This window comes from Centroberyx affinis, unplaced genomic scaffold (genome assembly GCF_046629955.1).
Source record: "Centroberyx affinis isolate AG114_WGS23_722 - 3 ecotype Tasmania unplaced genomic scaffold, CSIRO-AGI_Caff_v1 ptg002030l_1, whole genome shotgun sequence".
Lineage (NCBI taxonomy): Eukaryota > Metazoa > Chordata > Actinopteri > Beryciformes > Berycidae > Centroberyx > Centroberyx affinis.
This window is the reverse complement of record NW_027280367.1, coordinates 632,031-654,280: the sequence shown is the minus strand read 5'-3', so window position 1 is coordinate 654,280 and position 22,250 is coordinate 632,031. Positions and strand designations below refer to the sequence as shown.

Below are 22,250 nucleotides of genomic sequence, written 5' to 3'. Positions count from 1 at the left end.
TTGAATGCCATAAACACATAATTCATATTTTTCATGCACGATTATGATAAATTAAATACATACCATGACTAGTTTACAGTGCAGTATAAATGTAGCCCTGTTAAAGCATAATGCTTTCTGACAACATTTAGCATTTTTAGGAGTTAACATTATGTGGAGTCATGTCAGTTTTATATGGCTCACCCTTGTGCATCCCTCAAAGCCTTTTGATGCATTGTATACTTTATTTATGGCTGTTGTTTTCTTTCAGTTTGGGTCTTGTTTGGTTCTGGGTTTCTTTGATTTTGCACTGGTACAGTATTTTCTGTTCTTTATTTCTTTGTTTATCTTCATATGATTTCCTCCCTATGTTAAGCTTTGCTTTTTACATTTTTTGGTTACCGGTTCTTTTGGTGTTTGACTGCTTTTGTCTTGTTGGTGGAATTCTTTCTGGCGTCTGACTGCTCTTTCTCTCTCTGTCGTCCTTTCCAGGAGGGGAGCTAGTCATCCCCGTGCTAGTCGAGGACCCCATAGACATCCCTTCTGTCTCCACCCGTTCTCCCTTCATCCCCCTCCCCCCAACCCTCCGCCCCGTCCTCACCATTATTGAGACCACCAAAGAATCCTTGGCCATGGCCACTGAGGCGGGGGTACCTTGCTTGTCGGACCGAGGCAGCGATGATTGTGATGATGGTGATGGTGATGGTGGTGATGATGGTGATGATGATGATGATGATGGCATGGTGATTTCGGGGTTTGGCTCTGGCGAAGCTTTCGACTCTAGCCTGCCCCCGACTGACGATGAAGATTTTTACACCACCTTCTCCCTGGTAACAGATAAGATCTTGACCACATCGGCCTATGAAGGTGGCTACAAAGCCCTCGCGCCCAAGTGGGAGGCCAAGGACTTGAGGCCTAGCAAAGCCTCTGAGGCGGGTAGGACTACACCCACCCCGCCTCTGCCCGACCTCCGGGGCACGCCGCCGGCGGCAGTCCCCTCGGACACGCCGCCCAAGCTGCCCGCCGGGAAAATGAACAACCGCGAGGTCAAACCCCCGCAGCCGGACATAGTCCTGCTGCCCCTCCCCACGTCCTTCGATCTGGACGGCACCAAACCGCGGGGCCCCCTCATCACCTCGCCCATGCTGCGCACGGTGCCCGCCGCCTTGCCCACGGTGCCCGGCGTGGTGCCGCGGGTGCCGCCGGGGGCCTCGGAGGTGATCCGGGAATCCAGCAGCACCACGGGGATGGTGGTGGGCATCGTCTCGGCCGCCGCCCTCTGCATCCTCATCCTCCTCTACGCCATGTACAAGTACAGGAACAGGGACGAGGGTTCCTACCAGGTGGACGAGACGCGCAACTACATCAGCAACTCGGCGCAAACCAACGGCGCCGTGGTGAAGGATAAAACACCTAGTGGCAGTGCCAAAGGCAGCGCCGGTAGCAAGAGACCGAAAGACAAGGACAAGGAATATTATGTATAGAAAACAAAACAAATCATTTCCCAACGCATAAAAAATATTAAACTGTTTGGAACAAAGATATAAACATTTTTGACAGTACCATATTGGCAACTGTGATTTAAAAAGGAAGATTCCTCTTGAGAACTCACGACATACTGAGTCATTGAAACATTTTCAAAAGAACTATGGCTTACGGAAGCACACTTACTATGGTAAGCATTACGGAGAGACAATGCAGTACAACTTCATAGGGACTCAAAAGACAAAGACCTTTTCACGGAGTCCCTGCTGGAGACATTTGGCAGTGTAAGATAACATCACTCTTACGTACACACTATCCCAAGTGACTGTCAGAGGTGTGTGATCCTTGGAGTTCTAATGACCTTGTCCATTGTAACCCTGTAAAATAACGATCACTGTCATTTCGGCCATTCTGAGCATGCATGTGAGGTGTATGTGACGTGGTGCTGGCATCTGTGTAAGTGAGGGACCTGAAGAAACAATGATTGTCGGGAAAGTTGGAAGTCAAAACATAATTTCGCATTAAAAAACGGTTTCATTAAATGTAGCTTTCATGGATGCGATATGAGGTAAGGTAAACGTATACTTCGAGGTGTCTTTAATTTTTGAATTGTGTTTTTTATTTATTCATTTAGTAATTTATTTATTTATTTATTTATTTCTGGTCCGGTGTTTTTCTTTTTTTTTTTTTTTTTTTCTTTTTTTTGAGGGATGATATCCAGTCAGGGTCGACGAGGCAGTGCTCATTGGAAGCGATACAGCAATGTATCACAATTTTTGTTCTCCCTTTTCTCCCGGTCTCAGCTAAGGATTGGACTGCTATGCATGACATCCAAATTCTAGATGGCGTTCAAGCGTGCAAGAGTGGATCCACCAGGCAAAATGCTACATTGTTACTTCTTTGAATTTTAAATCTCTGATAGCATTTCCCCTTCTTTTTTTTTTCTTTTTTTTTTTTTTTAACAGTTTTTCCATAGACGAGTAGTTTTGGCCATTTATTACATTTTTTGTCCAATTTTCTTTACGTTTCTGGAGATGCTGTGGCAAATGCATTATCATAATGTGTGTCTGGCGGAGATGGATTGTTGCAGTCTAAAAAATGACCAGGCTAAAGACTTATTCCAGTGTGAACAAGTGTGATTCTATCTGTTGTCACAGTCAACTGTGTCAAAAACAGCAAATATGTTTACATATTTTATTACATCATAGCCGTTGTACTTTGCAGGTCAATATTGTACATAAAATTCTAGTTTCTGTTGAGTTTTTTTTAAAGTCCTCTTATTGTATAGACAGACCATTTGATTTGATTTTACTGGTGTACTAACATGACAAAAATCTGTTTTATTTTGTTTTTGCCAGGAAAGCCTGGAGATAAAGTGATGTGCACAGGAATATTTTGTTTAGGCGGGGAGAAAATGTTGTTAGATTAGAAGTCTAGTCTCTCTGGATGGTGTTTCTCTAAGTCGCATGAATATTTGACCACTGGAAGCTGTCAGTCAAATAGAAAAAAACACCTTCCCCAGATCTTGTATTAGGGACTCCTCCTTCTTCTGAAATTACTTTAATGTTATTTATTTTTTTATTGGAGATTTAAAAAAAAAAAAAAATCAAGAGAATAAAGACAGATTGTGATGGATTTGGAGACCTATTGCTGCCACCTTACTGACTTACAGGTGTTTTATTTTTATTATTTTTTTCCTCTTGCTTTTTTTTACTGTGACGTCTATGTTCCTGTCCGTTCAACTCTTCTTTTGCATTTGATTTTTTTTTTTTCTGTTATTGTGTAGCTTAATTTCAAGTCTCTCATTTTTATGACATTTTCTTCTGGCAATGTTGTTTTTTTATTTTATTAATTATTGCTGAAGTTATTTGGTTCTCATTCATTTCCATGCAAATTGGTCAGTGTGTATGTCCACTTTGATTTTTTGTGTTGGTACTTGGCTTTTCAACCCGTTAATTACTGTCTTATGCTCCTTTGACTCCAAACAATTCCCAGAAATAAAAATGTTGTTCCCAAAGTTTTCAATGTTAGACTGCGGGTGGCTGTCACTCATAATCCATGTTCTAGGCTGAGATTACTGCATGAGAGACGATATTGCATTCAGGAGACACACATGAAGATAAAGCACCAGTATCCAGTCATAAGACTATTCACTGAACCACAATTTCTCATCCATTTGCTATCACTTCAGTGATTTCCTTTTATACCTAAAAGTGGTATCATTTCCATTCAAATGAAGTCCAAAGCACAGTAGCTCAACACTCTATCATTTACCTTTAGATGATTATGCAAATTCATACACTGTTCATCGATGCACCAAGAGAGAGAGGGAGGGAGAGGGAGAGGGAGAAAGAGAAACAGTTATTAGAGGGTTCAGAGTCTTCACAACAGTGGAGGAATGGCTCTGGGTTTCTTTAGAGTCAGGCCTTTGTGAGAATGCACAGGCAAATGAGATTCTCCACCACCATATGGCCAGGTTATGAGTCACTGAATGGCTGCAGCACCTGCTTTCCCAGCTCGTTTTTACACTGTCCATATTTCGTGCAAATGGGCCTTCACAGCGCTGGCCATTAACTTGCAATAGCCCATTGATGTAAGATATCAGAGCTCAGTCTGTGAGTATATTCAGCTCGCACAATGACTACATATTAACTCATTCATCCTGCCGCAGGCAATGGGAACAAGAAGGCCAGGAGGGATTCTTGCTATTGCAGGACTATTTTTACATCCTCAAGCAGACCTATTACATGACTTTTAAAAATGCACCTTTTTTCCACCAGCATGGAAATGTGTTCTGTTCAAGTCAGCAGAATAAAAAAGTTCATTTATAATTATATGTATAAAAAAAACAACGTTCTGACATTGTATTGACAAATTCACTGCAGCGACATTTAATCATACCGCATACTTCAATATAGATGGATTACTTATTTTCATTAAAGTTAACTATCTTTTAGAGTTCAGAGGAATTCAAAGCTGTGAACTTGTTCCAGTTGTTCTCCATCCAAGATTAGTTCCTTTCGTAGTTGAGTGCCCTTTCTGAAATCACTCAATATTTATTTGCTCTTTTAAATTGAGCCTCGGAGAGCGCACTGTGCACCGGTGCCGGAGCTTCTCTCCCCAGGCCTCAAAGTCAACTTCACTGTTGGATTCATCTGTTCATCTCCATCAGGATGCTCTGTGGACTCAACTTTCATCTTTATTTATGATCTGGAGCAATTTGTCAGAAACACTTTGCTACATTTACCGTGTTACATTAGAGTGCTACTGTTAACTGTGTACTTGTGTGTAAAGAAAGGAGGCTGGTTGTATTGCAGCCAGAATCCAACAATGTTAACAACTATTTCTAAATTATCCCATTTAATAATAACTTAAGCAGGCAAGCTTGACATCCTGGCAAGCAAATGTCCTTTTCTTGGGTGCAGGGGGCAGATATTAAAATAAAAGACAAGTACTTTAATGCAAACATGGCAAAAAAAAAAAAAAAAAAAAAAGCAAGAACAGAGAAACAAAACAAGCACCAGGGAGACAGCAGGGACAATTACAGCACAAACCACCACTAAAAGAAATGGTAAATAAATTATAAATTATATAATTATAAATAAGCATTATGATTCAGCCATATGTCTCCTCCAAAACACAAATAAGTATATATTTATAATTAATATCATGATCATAATAAAATATCCCAAGAAGAATAGTTTTAGTGCTGAAATTTGCACTGGGACTAAAGGGACAGATACTGTAAACAAGACCCTAATTAGTCCCTATTAGCACTGCTGGCACAAACCCTAAAACAGAGGTATTACTGTACTCACAGCCATTAATCACCCTCAGATCTACAATACCAGAGTGCCACAAAACAAAAGGTATCCATTTGATATTCAGAGCCCATTTGCTTACACAGTTGTTGGCTGACAAAGTTTATTGATTGGGTTTTATGCGCACCAACTACTTTCCCTTTTAGTCAAATTAGTAGAAGTAGATTACATCAATCCCACCGATGCAGGTTGGATAATTCATATCTTAATTGACAGAGAAACAATTTACATTTGCTAATGGGTTTTCCAAATGGATTTCTCTGTGTGTGTGTGTGTGTGTGTGTGTGACTGCAGTAGCGCTGCCTTGTCTGTAACACCAACAAGAGAGAGGCTCAGTTCCCCTCCATGCATTTAAAGGTTGACAGCTGACCTGGCAGATCAAATTTTATGTCAACTAATGAACTAGTTAATTCTGTCTAAATGTTTTATAACACGTATTTCTCCTTCCAAATTAGCATCTGCTTTGCAGAAGCATTACATCAGCTCTACCACTAATTGAGGATTATAAAATCTATATACTTGGTTGCTTTCTAGGCACGTTGAGGCGGGATGCAGCAAAACACCTTGAGCAGTTGGAACGACTGCAACTGTAGCATTTCACGGTGCTGCTGTATAGATTGTACATCTGCAGCTTTTTTTTTTCCAGCACAGTCTGGTAAAGATTCAGGAGAGCTGCAGTATCCTCCATGGACCAGGGAAAGCAGCTGTGAAGACGATGGTGATCAGTCCTGACAGGTAAAATATGAGCCCGCTGACCTTAACTCCAGGATTATGAAGGGCACACACACACACACACACACACACACACACACACACACAAACCCTCTCAAAAAGCAATGTGTCTCTGTGTCAGTGTGTGTTTGTGTGTGCATTAGGCATGCTTAAACCAAATCCAAGTGCACACACACACACACACACACACACAGAATGGCTTTGTGCATACCATTCATACCCCCTCGGCTCAGTGTGTGCACAGCTACACACTTGCACGGTATTCAGGTGTATATGTGCACTTAATTCACTTTTGTGTCTCCCTAGAAGAAGCACACCTCTTATTCTTCCGCTCCGTCACTTAGCGGCCAAAGCTTTCAGTTAGCTCCTCAGCCCTAATTAACTGCCGAGATATGAGCGCGCTAATCTGGTCTCTAAATCTTCAGTTCCACTGACAAAAGCTTTTACAGGCTGTCACAGCTGCATGATAAACAGCAGCGGGGCTTTTTCATCTAGTGGACACAGTGCCATCTAGGGACTCGGTGTAGCAGCTTCAGGATTTTCGGGCTTCAACCTTGGAAAGCCGGATCGATGCAGACTTAAGGGTATCATCATATATAATGCATGCCGGGCTGTTTTTGAAAGCAAACCTATGCAAATACCAATATCTGAAGACTGGAGTCATTACTTGTGCGGTATATCTACTAACAATCTACATGGATAGTGCTTGTAATTTCTGGCATGGCAGCAGCATCACCATGACTTCAAATGTCTTTTTTTCCAAGGTAGAATACAACTTGGAAAATTCTGGACAGAGTCAAGCGGTCTTGTTTGCCCATATGAGCCGGGGCTGCACCACTGCACACTGAAGGAGAGAGGAGGGAGAGTGGAGAGAGAGTAGAGAGAGGAGAGAGGAGAGAGAGAGAGAGGAGAGAGGAGGGGAGAGAGAGGAGAGAGCCTGAGCTGCACACCAAAACACTGCTTCACTGGCGCTATGCAGTCTGGAGGATTGACAGGGTTGTGAGGGTGTGTGTGTGTGTGTGTGAGTGTGTGCACATTCATACTGTATGTCTGTGTCTGTGTGTGTGTGTGTGATGTTCAAAACTCCCTCTCTGTCTCTTTCTGGTGTGTGTGTGTGTATCTGCTACCTTGGGAGACGGGGCCTCCCATCCAAGCTTGACTGTGTGATTGGATCCAATGAGAATCCAATGAAGCAATGAGCATCTCAGCGGCGGCTCCGTGCTCCCGGGCCCGGCGCGGCCCACAGGCCGGCCCAACCCCCGCCGCTTCACACCAGATGGAGAGCCGGGTGGGACGGGGATCCGGGAAGGTAACGGGGAGGTAAGGTTCAGCTGTTTCGCAGTGAAGGTGACTGCAGCAAAACTATTGGCAAAAAATACAATGTTCTGCTCATAAATGATAATGGCAAATAATTGTTGAGGCTGTCTACTTGTTCAAATCAGTTCAAATCATGTGTGGGAAGGCAGAGATGTTGAAATTCATAAAACCACAGCCTGAGTGTGAGATAGTTGGACGGTTGGGAGGATGGTTTACAAACTGTGATGCTTAAAGGCATCCAGATTTACATGAGAGAAAACCCCGGGGGTGAAGAATCTTTCTAGCAAGATCTTTGTCAAACAACAATTTCCTCTCTTTTCACATTGATGCCCAAGATCAGTCTTGTTGGAAAGGTGACGCTGCACTCTGAATCCAACATTAAATTCCCCGCCAAGAGGAGTTTTGCCTCATTTGTTCTTAATTGACTTGCCTGGTTAAATAAAAGTAAAAAAAAATCTCTGACAAATCTAGTTGCCTCTCAGGTGTGAAGATAATGCTGATCAGTCCTGATGGGTGAAATAGGAGCCTTAACTCCAGATTTATCATGGCTGAACACAAACACACATACACAGTAATGCACAAACCTCTCTAAAAGTAATTTATATTTACTTTGCACTTTGCATGCGTAATCTACAGTTCATATATGCACACACACGCACACACACACACGCACACACACACACAATATCTGCTTTCTAAAGTTCATGTGTCTGTGCTCGTGTGTAGCCAAATCACAAATTCAAATGTGATGCAGTGATAAGTGATAAAGTAATGATACATTGCACTGAATCTGTAGCAATTACAGCTGCGTCACTCAAGTCAATTCACAACTGGGCCGTAACATTCACCATCTGGTCGCCATGAGGCGACACGGGGGCCACTCCATGTGATTTAGCGCAGAACCCTCGTGTGTGATGACACTCGAGCGTCAGATGCGGGACGTGAGACGGGCCTCCTGCCACAATAACCGGAGAGGCAATTTTGGCACGGAAGGTTGGCAGGGCCGAGCGGTTATTCCTCCACACCTGTCCGCCATCACACATGGAAATCAGGGCCCGAGAGTCACACCGCTCACCCGTGAGTGCTGCATATGTGATGAGGAGACTCGGTGCGATATGCTTTTCTCGTATATTAAAATAGGTTAGAAATACAAATAGTTGCACAACAACTGCACAAAAAAACGTGTTTTTTAAGCCACAGTGAAAATGAGGTTGATACAGAGACTCAGCTGCAATAACCCATTCATTTATTGAACGACGGCGGCGGGATACACTCTCAGCCTCCGGGCTTAAACGAAAAGCAGAGCATGGCTGTCTGATTGAATGGGTTTGTAATGCAAGCCAAATAGGTTTGTTCTAATGGGACTCAGCCTCAGCGGCGGCTGCAGAGGCTTACGCCAGCACAATAACAGCGGCAAGTAGCAGTGGCAAATACCCCATCAATGTTTGATTGGCTTTGAGCGGCAGAACCAACACAAAGGGGTTGCTGTGTTTACTAATGGACGTTTGGGCGCGGTATTATTCAATGAGCCTTGACTTTAAGAATCAGCGTTATTAGTGAGGAAGGGTTTATGTATACAGTACAAGTCAAAAGTTTGGATACATGCATTTTTCTTTATTTTTACTATTTTTCACATTTTAGAATAATGGGATTATTATGCAGTGATCATAAAAGTGTTAAACAAATCAAAACTATCTTATATTTTAGATTCTTTAAAGCAACCCTTTGCCTTGATGGAAAGGCTTTGGAAAGAAATTCATACATAGGAATCAAGTTCATCATTTATATTTATCTAAGAAACACATTTCAAGCATTTAAGCATAAACATTTAGCTCAAAATGGCTTTAAGATAATGAAAAACATAGTGCATTCAATCAGGTGTGTCCAAACGTTTGACTGGTAGTGTATGTGTTTGCATGCATATGTGTGTGTGTGTGTGTGTGTGTGTGTGTGTGTGTGTTGCGTGACAGCCTGTGCATGGGCTGCTATGTTTCTACTATTGCACAAATTCAAAATGTTCCCAGAACTGAAACCAGCAGGGGGCCCGTCCTTCACCCGGGACGCCCAGGGTCAAGCCCCCCACAGCAGGAGGCGTTGACCCCCAGACGCCCTGCTGAAGTGTCCTTGAGCAAGATACCGACTGAACCGCCACCTGCTGCAGGGGCGCTGTGTGCGGCAGCCGACCCTCTGCTCTGACCTCACTGTGGAGGGGGGCAAACCAAAAGACAAATTCACCTTCAGGGATCAAAAGAGAATCTAAAAAAAATCAAGTGAGCTGTAATGGGTAATTTCTGGCAGTCAGTAGGAAAAGGTTTATATTCAGGGCTAGGGGTTGGGGCTGGGCTTAGAATTAGAATTAAAGGTTAAGGTTTTATTAATAATAATAATAATAATAAACCTTAGTTATATAGCGCGTTTCAAAACAACAAAGTGCTTATCAACAAATAAAGGCATAGAGTAAAAACACTGCAAAACCTGACAAACCTGTTAGATATTGTATCTTGTATAAAGACTTATCAAGCTTATTTTAGGATTTTTTTGTTAAATCATCTTACTGCACTGGCAGATAATTTTACTGGTTTCAACAAATGTGACTTTTTTTTTAGGATAATGCAACTTGTTTCAGGAAATGTACTTACTACTTGCATTGTTTTATGATGCTTTCTTGAAAGAAGTCATTTTGGCATGTATCATGTGAAATTTATTGAAACCAGCAGGATTATCAGACAGTGCAGTGAGATAATTTGTCAAATAATATCATGAAAGAAGCTTGATAGGTCTGGAAACAAGATAAAATCACTGGACAACTTCAGTTTCACAGCAGTGAAAAATCTCTAATGGTCAAGTTTGTCTGTGATCTGCTAGATGTTGCTATTGTGTTTGTCACACACCTCTCTAGTGTCACTGATCCCAAATGAAATATCTAAAAACATCAAATTAAAAAGCTACACTATTTCCAACACGTTTTGCTTTGCCCTCGGCCTTGTACAGCAGTGATAGAGGATGGTGCCGCATTACAGTCAGTGTGATAAAGGAAGGCGCTAGGCAAAAAACCCAAAATGAGTGTTATGGGAGCATCGAGAAGGAAAACTACATATACTAATAATAAGCATAATAAGCACAATTGTACCTCTAGGAGACCACAGGGGCCAGGTTAATGCTATGGTTCAGCAATGATTTATGTATGATAATATAGGAGTATTCATGTGTATGTGTGTGTGTGTGTGTGCACATGTATTTGTGAGTGCTGGGGGAAAGAGCTTTTGTGTGTATGTGTGACTGAATGTGTTGCTTTTTCTGTGTCTGTGTGTGTTTATTGTCAGCTTCTAAAACACATCACCCAGCTAATTTCCCAGCCTTTCTCAATTCATAGAGGCAGGGAAAGAAACAATTGATCTGAATACAACTGCCATGTTTTAAATATCTTTGAATGTCATACAGCAATTTATTGCGCCCAGCTTAGACAAGCTGTGAATTGAGTTTCTCACGCATGCAGATCACAAACCCTTTTTTTTTTTTCTTTAGGTGTATTTTCTACTCCTGAAAAACACAAATAAACACAAACCGGTGAAAAGCTCTGAATTTATTCATCACCATCTCTCAGTATGACAAAGTGGAGTAAAGCTGGACTAATGATGGGGCAGAATGTAAATGGGGAAACCTCTCTGCTGGGAATGGCAGGACTGATCTATGAGTTTGCATGTGTTTTGCAACCTGAAATTGCTTCGCTAAGCGGAGGCTTTTCCTATGGATGTATTTACAGTATAAAGAGCCACATTAGTGGGCTGGGGTTGTGTGTGTGTGTGTGTAAGTGTGTGTGTGAGAGAGAGAGTGACAGAGAGAGAGTCAAGGCCACCCAGCAGCAATGAAAATGTCTATAGAGGCTGGTTTCTGAATGTGTTTTATTTACAGATGCGGACACGTCAATAATATGATGAATGAAGGGGAAAAAACAAAACTCAAAGCTCAGAAATTGCTCAGCAGCAGCTGTCAGTCTGAGTGCAGGTTCGAGCCCTGATGGAGGACCAATTTTATTGCTAAAACCATGTAGTATGCACCCAGTCTGCAATTTAACATGACGCTGGCACTGCTTGCTGCGCATGGACATACTATCCTATATCCTATATCCTATATCCTATCCTATAGGCAGCCCAAGAGAAATGCATTTGACTTGCACCAGTATAGAAAAAAGCAGTCAATATAGGCAAGTGGTATTACAAGGCAAAGCAATCCTACATTTTAAAATTTCTTTTTGCCACTTGACATGTCTGTAAAATGTATGGCGGCTTTCTCTCATATCACCTTCTTTTTACACCGTTTCTCTTGGTGTTATTTCTCAACTTAACCAATGTCAGAAAGGGATTTGAACCAGCCACTGCATGTCAACACACACATTTAGGATCTATGTTGAGGAAATCATTACACTACTGGTTGCCCTTTTGCACTAGAGCATGTACTCCAAGAGGTTTTCAATATTTCCACTGGACCTTGGCTTTTCAAATGTGCTCTGAACTTCAGAGGGGAAACAGGGATTGAACTGGGGCTTAGTAGAGCTTCTTCTGAGCTCATTCTTGCTCCAAGCTTGGTTGAGCTTTGCTTTCCTCTGGATGCCGCTTCTCAAAACACGTACACATTTTATAGGACCGGACCCTTATTCGCCTAGACTTTGTTAAAACACTTTTTCTCCTCTGTGTTACTAAGTCTAACAATAAATTTGCCCGCCTAAAATATGTACTTTTTCCTTTTTGAAAGTGGTGATGTTAAAGAGATACAATGCGGCTTCTCCAGAGGATTTGAGACGGTAAACGTGGATTGAAGTGTGTTCAAAAATCCCCAAACTCACATAAGCTTTGATTTTATGAAGGGGAAAGACTACTTAGCTGTCAATTAAGATATGCTTTTTTTTTCTTTTTGAATATTACGGGCTGCAGTACAAAAGATGTCTGCAAAAGGTTTTCCAGGAGAGGATTTGTGTTGAAAACTTGGCATGTGTAAAACTCTAAAAAGCCCACAAGCTTGGATTTAGTCAAGGTGCAAGCTTACTTCTTTTGACAAGTTTTGCTTGATAAATGAAGACTGCAAACTGCATACTTCCATGTCTTGTTTCAGAAATAACTCATACTGTATTAGTGACACGCTACTCAAGAGGAACTGAAAAGATGCTTTATTGGTGAAGAATAACATTTAAATTATTATCAAGTGTTGTAATCTGATTTGTCAATTTTCTTGGCAGAGAAATTCAGACCTCATGTTTTTTTCAGGAGAACGTTCAACCATTAGAGCATTGACAACTAATTAGAAGATAGCAGTCAGTATTAGATTAGATAAAAATATATATTTTCTCCCAACTGCAACATTGAAGTTCTACATCAATTACTTAATGAGTTAATTTTCTCTTATTCACATGCTCATTTTCATGTCTTTCATGTCATGTCAATCTTTCATTCAGGTATGTTCATTCTTCCTTTTGAAAGCCAACCTTCTATTAATTAATCTTACCCGCCCCCCTTTTCCTTAAACCTAAGGTAAGTTTCTACATATAGGTGCTCACCCAAAATAGGTCAAAGGGAGAGTTAGATCAGGTGCAGTATATATTTGTCCTCTTCATTCAGGTGTGCACCACAAATAATACAAAGAATATGAATATTCTTGGGGAGAGCCACAGATATTTTTGGAATAATTTGCACATCCTTTGCATAAATCTGTGTTGTTCCCCACGCTGGCATGAAGGACATAAAAACTTGATTCTGGCTTCAGCATATTTTTCAGCTACATCAAGCACAATTGCCAACATTACTGGGTCGAGTCCTTTCTTAGGCTTGAAATCAATTCTTATGGCGTGCATAATGATCTGCTTAGTCTTTCATAAATTTCAAAGCACGCTGAGCGACACTATTTTTTAAACTTTCACACCTGGAAAAGGATCCTTAGCTTTTACATACTTGCCACTGGAATTATGCAAAAAAAAAAAAAAAAAAGTCTCAATCCCTGAAGATCTAGTATTCTTTTTCCTCAATGCAGTGAAAACAGATGCTATTAAAGGAACAACACATCCTAAAACACAACTACTGGAGGTATACCTTCTGGGAAATGTAGGAAATCACTTAAGTAGACGAGGCGTATTGAGAGAAAGTGAGTACAAGAAAAAAGTTAATTACAGCTACATCACAAAATGACATAATAAACAACAGTGTAAGTGTATCTGAGGGTGGAATTTTCCTTTAAGGCCATACTTTAGCACTATTAAAGATTCAGCTTGAAATCAGTGATGTTGGACAAGTGTACCACAGTGGCTTTCCAGACTAGTGTACATCCAAACTCTTGAAACACGGCTCAAACAAGATTATGTTTAACTTTGAGAAATGTTTACACAGCAGGTACTTTGTTTACGCCTTTGAAGTCTAGCAGCAAATTAAAAAGAAGACATTTCTCGCTCGTGTGGCTTTGAGTTGTTCTCTCCAATGAAGGACTTTGGGAAAAGCAAAAGATATACCGCAGGGACTAGATGGAGCCTCTAGGCTGCTGCAAAGAAACACTTCAATTTGAAATGAAGGGGACATCAAGTGTGCTTGTAAAACCAGACATTTAGCTGCATGGAGATTTATTTGTAGTGCATATATTTTCTCCACATTTCATAAAAATAGACATCTATTTGTGCTTATTGAGTGTTTCTTTTTACAAATATATACTGCATGAAGCAAAAAGCTATCATAGATCATCAGGTCATAAAGAAAAATCAGTCAATACATTAAAAGCAGGGAGTGTGAAACATTGAAAAACAACTTATTTGTCACAACTGTTCCATGATATAACACAGTATGTTGGTAAAAATAAAAAAACAAAACTGCATATTGTATACGAAGTTCAAAAGGCACCATAGCTCTCATAAAGTTTCAGTTTAAGTAGAGTCATATTGAATCAGTTTAGCACAAACACATTGGCATGATAATATCTGAGTACAAACCAGTCAAAAGGTAAACAATAGTTAAAACAACTTCTTTTGAAAAAGTGTTGAGCAGTTAAAAATGGTGGAACAATGGCAAAAAAGTCACTTCAGCGACAATGGCTGTTGAACTACTTTGGTTTTCACCTGAATAATGTTTTCAGTCTATTAAATACATTCACTTGAAGTGTCTTATAAATAACATTTCAAACACTACGAATCCTCCTCTACAGTGTCAGAACTTACATTTTCCCCCTTCAAAGTATCTCTGAAAGTTGACTATGAACACTCACAGGTTTCCCCTTCTGCACTGGAGCACCTTCGATGATTGCCTGGTTGAGGTAGTCAAGGAGGATTACGTTGAGGGCAAGGCCTGCTGGTGAATTCAAGTTGTTTTTGTTTTTGTTTCTGCATGAGCACCAGGCACGAAGAGTCAGGTTTAGCTGTAAGCACCGTGTGTTTAGGAGTGCAGAGAGATGGAGGAAGGCTCACTTGAGTTTGAGCTCATCTGTGAGCGTCTTCGCCCCATTGACTGCAGAGACACCGAGCTCTGGACTGGCCAAGCGTTTGTGAGGGGCTGAGGGAGGGAGGGAGGGAGGGAGGGAGGAAGGAAGGAAGGAAGGAAGGAAACAAGAAAGCAAGAAAGAAACAAACAAACAGAAACAAAGAAAAGAAAAGAAAGAAACTGATTAGCATATGTTATTGCAAACGTTTATGTCAGCCATCTGTCATCCAGCCACAATCTAAAATGTGGGAAAAATATATTAATTTCTACTGCTATATGAATAAATAATTCACATTAACATTTAGTGCTAAATATCATTAGCACTACCTGGTACAGATAACAAACAGGTAGTGCTGTATATCATTAGCACTACATGTTAATGCCGAAACAGTCATGATTATACGTGATGATTATACTGTACATTTACATTCATCCTAGAATAGTCACAGACATGATTCTGGCCACCATAAATGTTGGAAGTAAAACAGACAGGCAGCTACAGTAAATACGCGACTCCCACATTGTGCCAGATATCAGTAAGCTGCTCAGGAAAATGCTACAAGTGATTTTGGCCTTGATCCACTGGCAGTGATACAGATAGACACACTTCCACAGCAGTGATAGAAAGACTTTAGTCAAGTTGAGCTCTGGCTGCCATGATGCCGCCACTTCTGGGAAACTAAGAAACACTGAATGCAAATACAACAATGCTTTCAGTAACACTGCCATGCTGTAGGGCTGCACAATTCATCATGTATAATTGTGTGTATCTGTATCTGCTGTAATGGAAAACTGTCAAAGAATTGACATAAGATAATCACAGTGACAACATCTACCGAAATAACTGCGATTATCGTTTTGAAATCCTGGTATTAAGTGTCAAATTATCTAGCAATGCAGGGTTAGAGCTAAAATGACTGCTAGGACTTTTTGCAGCTTCAGTATTTAAATACTCACACAGTGTGTCAGATCTCAGCGAGCTGCTAAGGAAAGTGCCGGGGCCTTGGATGGAGGAGGAAAGGGCAGCCAGTCTCAGGCTCCTGGAGGTGGCGTCCAACTTTTCATCCTGGGAGAGACAAAGGGCCGACTCGCTATAAAAAGGTACTTCACCAAAAAAAAAAAAACCCCACAATCTCTGTTGAACTTCACACCTTGAAACATGCCCAAAAGTCATCCAGTTTGATGCATTTTTCAGCACAAACTTACCTCACGGACAGCATAAAATCTAATGCAGGGCACCTTAAAATCGGCTTGCGGGACAAATTTGCAGAAATGCTCCACAGAATGATAACATTTTCTATTTGGGAAGTGCCTGTTTTGAAATACCTTTAGTACAAGGCACGAGAAGCTAAAGATACACTTGTTGCATTTCTGAATAATCGATATCTAATCACATTTTGTGTCCAGCAGCCCACCACACATTATGTTCTGGCCAGCGTCCTTCTATGTCAAAAAGTTTGGGCATGTTTCATCTAATGAGAAGTGAAGAGCTTTGAGATAAAACCCCAAAGCAAACAAGTTTGTTAAACCCTGTCCAGAGAGGATTATTTTAACAGGAGAAGGTAGGGAATGTAATCATTGCTGCGGCACGTCTAGCATGTCACTAACTTCTACAGACTGTGTGCAGCAGTGTAAGCTGACAGCCTCTATTACATACAGTTATTTGCCCTGTAAACATTCAGGCAAAACTACTCCGGTCTGAACCGATATCCCAGAGTATTTTGTGATTCTGATGAGAGGCGGCCGAGCCACTCCCATCTCTGTAATTTTGAGACAGATTAAAGAGTTCTTTTATCCTGCGCGACTAGATCATTAACGTTACAGATGTCCTGCGATAAGAACTACGTTTCAGGCATTGTCCTGAAAATTAATCCCGTCTGAATGGGGCTTTAGAAACTGGCGTTACAAGTAGAGCACCGCCATTAGAGTTGGTGTAAAAACAGATTGCTGTTGCCGGCATTACCGACTCTGATCAAGATGGAAGCCTCGTAAAGACGTTCCATCCATCCTTTTTCCTTAAACAAACCCCGGGTGGGCGGCAGCTATTAAGCTAATGCAATCGGCACTTATCGCTCAACACGGGAGTCATTTGGCAAACCAACAGGGTAATCTGGCAGATTAAAACCATTTAAAAAGTGACTGTGTGGCTGTTTAGGGGTGGTTTCAAACTGCTGATGGCAAACGGCTGTCAACAGCGTTGTCTTGATGGCTCCCTTGGCTGAAGGAGAGAAAGGGGAGAAGATGAATGTAGCGATTACCGTGTGACTGGTAAAATTCAGGTTCTGTGTATGAGTGAATTTGTGCCGTGCTCGAAATTTTCCCGCTGTGTCCATCCGTCATGCATTACCAGCATGTGCAAAATTATTCATGTATTCATACAAGCCGCAAATTAGGCCCAGTAATGCCAGTTGTTGAGAGTGGACACACTGGCACCGGCGTGGGCGAGCTAGACTCATGAACAGCTCTCAGAGTGAGGCTATGCATGTCCAAACTGCTGCTATTTGAACAAAGCAGTGCAATTAGTGACTGAAATAGAAAAAGTGTGGGTTGTTGTTTGGGAACGCTGGCTCTCATAAGGCATTATAAAGCTCATTTTTCTAGAGTCCAAACCAGCGAACTTGTAACAGTGCACGTAAGTGTGCGGCCGGCGTACTCGGTACTCCTGGATTCTGCGTTTGGACTCGTCCAGCTGGTGCTGCAGGTCCCAGACAATCTCTTTGTATTTGGCGTAGCGCTGCTGTACCATCTCCCTCTGCCGCTGAGATTCCTGGAGGCACAAAATGGAGGCCGCATCATAACCCAACCAGAAACAAAATGGCTACAGTCTTTAACCAGGCCAGAGGGGGGAAAAAACATAAAAAAAGAAAAAAGTGTTGCGGCTCTCCTTATCAAACATCTTCTGGTAGATGAGCAGAACATGCTGAAATGTATGCATTCACAACATTACACTGCACTCACATTACTCACATTACTACACCATAAGGCACTATAAGGCATTTTGGATAAAAGTATCCACCAAATATCACATGTAGATTATGTATGGCTGTAATGTCTAATAAGTATTCCAAGTTTTCTGCATTTTATGTGTTCATTTGATGATGTGTCTTAATGTGTGTATTTAAAGTTTTCTACATATTTTCTCTGTTGTTAGTTCCTGTATGTGGTGTGTTTGTATGCTTTGCTGCACCCAAGTTTCTTGGTAAAAATGAACCAACCTCCAGATCTTTGAAGTTCTCCATCAGACACAGTTTCTCTGGCACTGACTCCAGGTGGTCCAGGGCTACTCTTGTGCTCTGGGAATACACAAACACACGAGTACACGAACACACACACACGCACGCGACAAATGCACACACACACGCATTCACACAGTTCTTAGATGAATCTAGACTAAATTCATCTATTATTATGTTCATCTACAACCCTACCCCTAACTATTAGTCATCATTGATAATTATTACTACCAATTTAGCCATTTAACTGACACTGAGCCAGAGCAACTTTGTAATAAGCGTAATAGTATAAAAGGTCAGGAATCCCAAAATCATAAATAACATTATAAAGACCAAGTGCAAGGGACTACAACACAATGCAAAATTTTTTTAAAAGGAAATGGAGAAAAACACATGGGTAGACAATATAATCAGTTAAAAATGACTCACTTATCGAATCCCCATTCATGCACTTTCTATGGATTCAATTATACTCACAATAATCTCAGAACAGTATTCTGTGGTACGAATTGGCAAATGACATCTGTCATCTGTCAAGCGTGCATGTTCAGATACTGCAGGCATGATTTCATACTGCCTAATGTAATTCAGCCAAATTCAAAAGACATGCTAATTGAAGACTTTTTTTTTGTTTTCACACATTTTTTTTTTGTTTTTGTTTTGTTACCGCATAAATACATTCAGCACAATCTTTCATTAAGTCACTACTCAAGTCCCACTCCGTTCCAGTCATCTCTCCGCTGAATACTTGAATTCCCAGCCCCATTCAGATGAAGCGTTTGAGCATCAAAAGAACTGGCTGTTACAAGGCATTACGCTGATTGCTCCACTGAGCGACGCGCTGACATACAAGTAAAACCCGCTGACGGATGATCCGCGGCACCGGGGTTGGGTCAATGCTGCCTGCCACTCTGTTGTTGTGGTAAGCAGAAATGATTTGAATTGATGGCGGTCTGGGTTTTTTTTTTTTGTCCTTTTCCCCCCCCCACCCTTCTTTCTCACAACAGCTAATTGAAAGTGAAGCGGCCGAGCATGCCGCATAATTGTGATGGATCGACAGAGAGCGTCAGACAGCTTCATTTTTTCTTTTTTTTTCCAGAGCCGGTAAAAAGTGCTCAGGTCAATACGGCCTTTCAATAGTCCTAAGTAATATCGGGCGTCTCTTTCTGGTGGACACCTAATAGGTTATTAAGGATGTTAGCGGTGGACGTTAACGGTTTGTGTGGTGAGGTCAATACTGTACCATCACCACGGCCCGGTCAGTAACGGCTCCTTGGTTCTCAGCCCCATCAGCATGACTTCTGATGATTAACGAAGCTCTGAGCCTTGACTAAAGCAATCATTTCCAACCCTGCCGTTCCCCAAGTTAGCCTCTATGGGTTGCTAGACAAACATAGCCTTAGGTGAACCTGCCTGCACGGCTACACAGAGATGGAGAGACTTATGCTGAAAGTCAACATGACTTTTAATCTAACAACTCGGGGGCCACTTCAAAACTCTGCCTTTTCTGACTCACAATATACACACCAATAATCTTTAGTCGCAATCATAATACTGTTGACTTTCATCATCTTTAATCTTACCGTCTCCAGATCCAACACGCGATCCTGTGGAGACACAGACGGCACAAGATTACTTTACATGCCTTGATATGAAAGACCTGGCATGAGAACCAGTGCCAAAATATGGGCTAAAGTAAGGGATAAATAAGACATAAAATGTATGTGTGAGTAAGAGACAGAGTCCAGGCAAGTGCTCAAAATGGCAGTTAAGAGTGAGAGAGAGAGAGAGAGAGAGAGAGAGAGAGCGAGCGAGAGAGAGAGAGAGTGTGTATGTGTGAGAAAATTGACAGAAGAGAGGAATAGACGGCTCCAACAAATGGGTAACAAGGGAAGGAAATGCAGGGGCTGCGGAGAGTCTATAGCAGACAACAGCCTTCTTATCACACACTCTGACACACACACACACACACACACACACACACACACACACACACACACAAAGACAAACCGCTCTTGCCGCTCACCCAGCTCCTGACTGATGTTCCCTCTCTAACGACGCATAAGTGATGGTATGCCTCTTATCTGCCACTCAAACACACACCTGCTCTCCCCCGCACCCCCGCCACTCCACCCCAAACTCACTGCCTCTCGCCTCCCTCTCTGTCTGTAATGTGTTGGTGGTTTTGAACACGGGTAGTCTCTTTTTCTCAGCCCACCCCATATCTTTATACTCCTCTACCTCCCTCCCTCTACACGTGCCTGTCTTTCTCCTCTCCCTCTCTCTCTTTGTCTCTATGTCTCTCTCTCCTCATCCTTCATAATTAAAAGCTCGACTGGGTCTGAGAAGGCTGATTAATTGCACACAAGCTCTGGCAGGTGCCATCATGCAGCCACAGATGGGCTCCCTGTATCCAACACACACACACACTCACACACACAGAGGCAGGCACACACACACACACACACACAAAAGCACAAACGCACACACATAACTACTCTGTACGGGGGTTTGGAATGAGCGATTGCCTAGACAGACACCTTTGTGTGCGTGTATGTGTGTGTGTGTGTGTGTGTGTGCCTGTGTGTTTCACTGTTCAATGGTGAGTAAAGGGCCAGTGAGGCACTGGGGGCCAGTCCACTCCAGACTAGGTAAGTTGGTGGCCTGCCAACAGTTGATGCTGCGGTATTGAAAGACGGAGACAAGGCCTCTGGTGGCTTTTAAACTCCAAGGCCTCATGTCTGCAGTAATTAGCTACTTGTCCAAGCAAGGCTGCAAGGGGTCTGTTCAGGGCCTGAGCCAAGTACTAATGTTTGTACCACAAGATCACAGAACGCTGACGACTAAAGCCCAGCAAACATAAAAAAAAACGATGCAGAAAAGGAAAGGATGCAAAAAAGAAAAAGACATATTTTGAATGTCATGTGATGATAAAAAAACAAAACAATGCACCAGCTCTCCCTTTTTGGACAGAAATCAGGCCAGCCATGCCGGGTGGGAGTATTGATTTGAAAAAATACTGGATATTAAAAACCTATTAAAGGGGATATTAAGGGGATAAATAGATGCAAGCAGACAGACAGATCCAGATTATTAAAGGTGTATAATGCTGACCTGAAGGCTCCTCATCTCCTCTTCCTTCCTGCGACTCCTCTCCAGCAGCTCTGGAGGCGGAGAGGATTGTGTGAGAAGAAAAGTTGCATTGGATGAGTAGGGTTAGGATAGTACATAAGGTCAACTTACACAGTAGTCTACTCTCCTCCCTATACACACACACACATCGATTTCTGAGAAACCGTGGTAGCTGACTGAATCAGTCCAACTACTAGACTGTCGTCCGCTGTCTATGGCAGAGTGGCAGGCAGAGAGGCACAAAGACAGTGTGTTGGAGATGCAGTCAGACAGTTGGACAGACAGACAGGCAGGCAGAGAATCACCTACATAGATTGACAGATTGACATAGATTGTGTTTTTTCTCATCCATTCACACCAGGACATACTGTATTGTGTCACTGGTCTTTTTTGCTCAAAGGAGTTTTGGAACCTCCCATCCCTCAAGCTCCTCAAGCTCGCACGGTGATTGGAATATGAGCAAACAGATGGTGAAGAAAAGTGGGAAAAAAGTCAAAAGCAAAGTGGACACATCAGAGCAACGATCACTTTGACCAGTTTCATTTGTTAATCAATGAGATATGGAAGGGTAAGTCTGAACCTCCCAGCATGTCTGAAGAGATTTGATAATTCATGTTTTTGTGATGTGATGTGATGTGATGCCATTCCTTCCAATATGTTGCACTGCCTTGAACATAGTTCATTGCTAGTGGATTTTTTTCATCCAGGCAGGTCGGGGAAAGACAAATTCTAGTTGTGGTTTGTCGTTTGATTGCAAGCACCCTTTATATGATTGCAATCAACTGTTATTTGATTACAGTCATCGGTTGTTTGCCTACTGAGATGGTGATGTAGAGGAATAACTGGTAACACTTTATAATAACCATCATTAATAAATGGTAAATTGATAGTTAATTAAACTTTAGTTAATAGTTATTTTACTGTTAACAAACAATGAAATGATCATAATAATGGTTACTAATTATTAGTAATGCTATATTTTATGTTATTTTATCATTCGTTTGTGTAATATAAAATCATTTGTTTATAAATTATATATTGTATCATAGCTTTTTACCCTTTTTACCGTCTTTTATCAGCTATGATACAATATATAATTTATA

At 41.6% G+C, this 22,250-nt stretch overlaps 2 protein-coding genes across 2 annotated transcripts in view; one reads left to right on the top strand and one right to left on the bottom strand.

Annotated features, from left to right (window-relative positions):
* LOC139654065 (neurexin-3b-like) overlaps window positions 1-1,463 on the top strand; it is a 263,211-nt gene extending 261,748 nt beyond the window's left edge. Inside the window, 1 exon segment of the mRNA XM_071531088.1 lies at window positions 472-1,463. Coding sequence (XP_071387189.1) covers window positions 472-1,463 — 992 coding nt within the window.
* A 12,598-nt stretch (window positions 1,464-14,061) lies between these two features.
* Window positions 14,062-22,250, bottom strand: part of LOC139654062 (centrosomal protein of 128 kDa-like) — a 39,914-nt gene continuing 31,725 nt past the window's right edge. The window contains exons 20-25 of the mRNA XM_071531084.1: window positions 21,130-21,179; window positions 19,599-19,622; window positions 17,998-18,075; window positions 17,436-17,549; window positions 15,740-15,848; window positions 14,062-14,854 (exon numbers count right to left, since the gene is read on the bottom strand). Of these exons, the coding sequence (XP_071387185.1) occupies window positions 14,766-14,854; window positions 15,740-15,848; window positions 17,436-17,549; window positions 17,998-18,075; window positions 19,599-19,622; window positions 21,130-21,179 (464 nt within the window). The 3' untranslated portion in view covers window positions 14,062-14,765. The remainder of the gene's footprint in view (window positions 14,855-15,739; window positions 15,849-17,435; window positions 17,550-17,997; window positions 18,076-19,598; window positions 19,623-21,129; window positions 21,180-22,250) is intronic.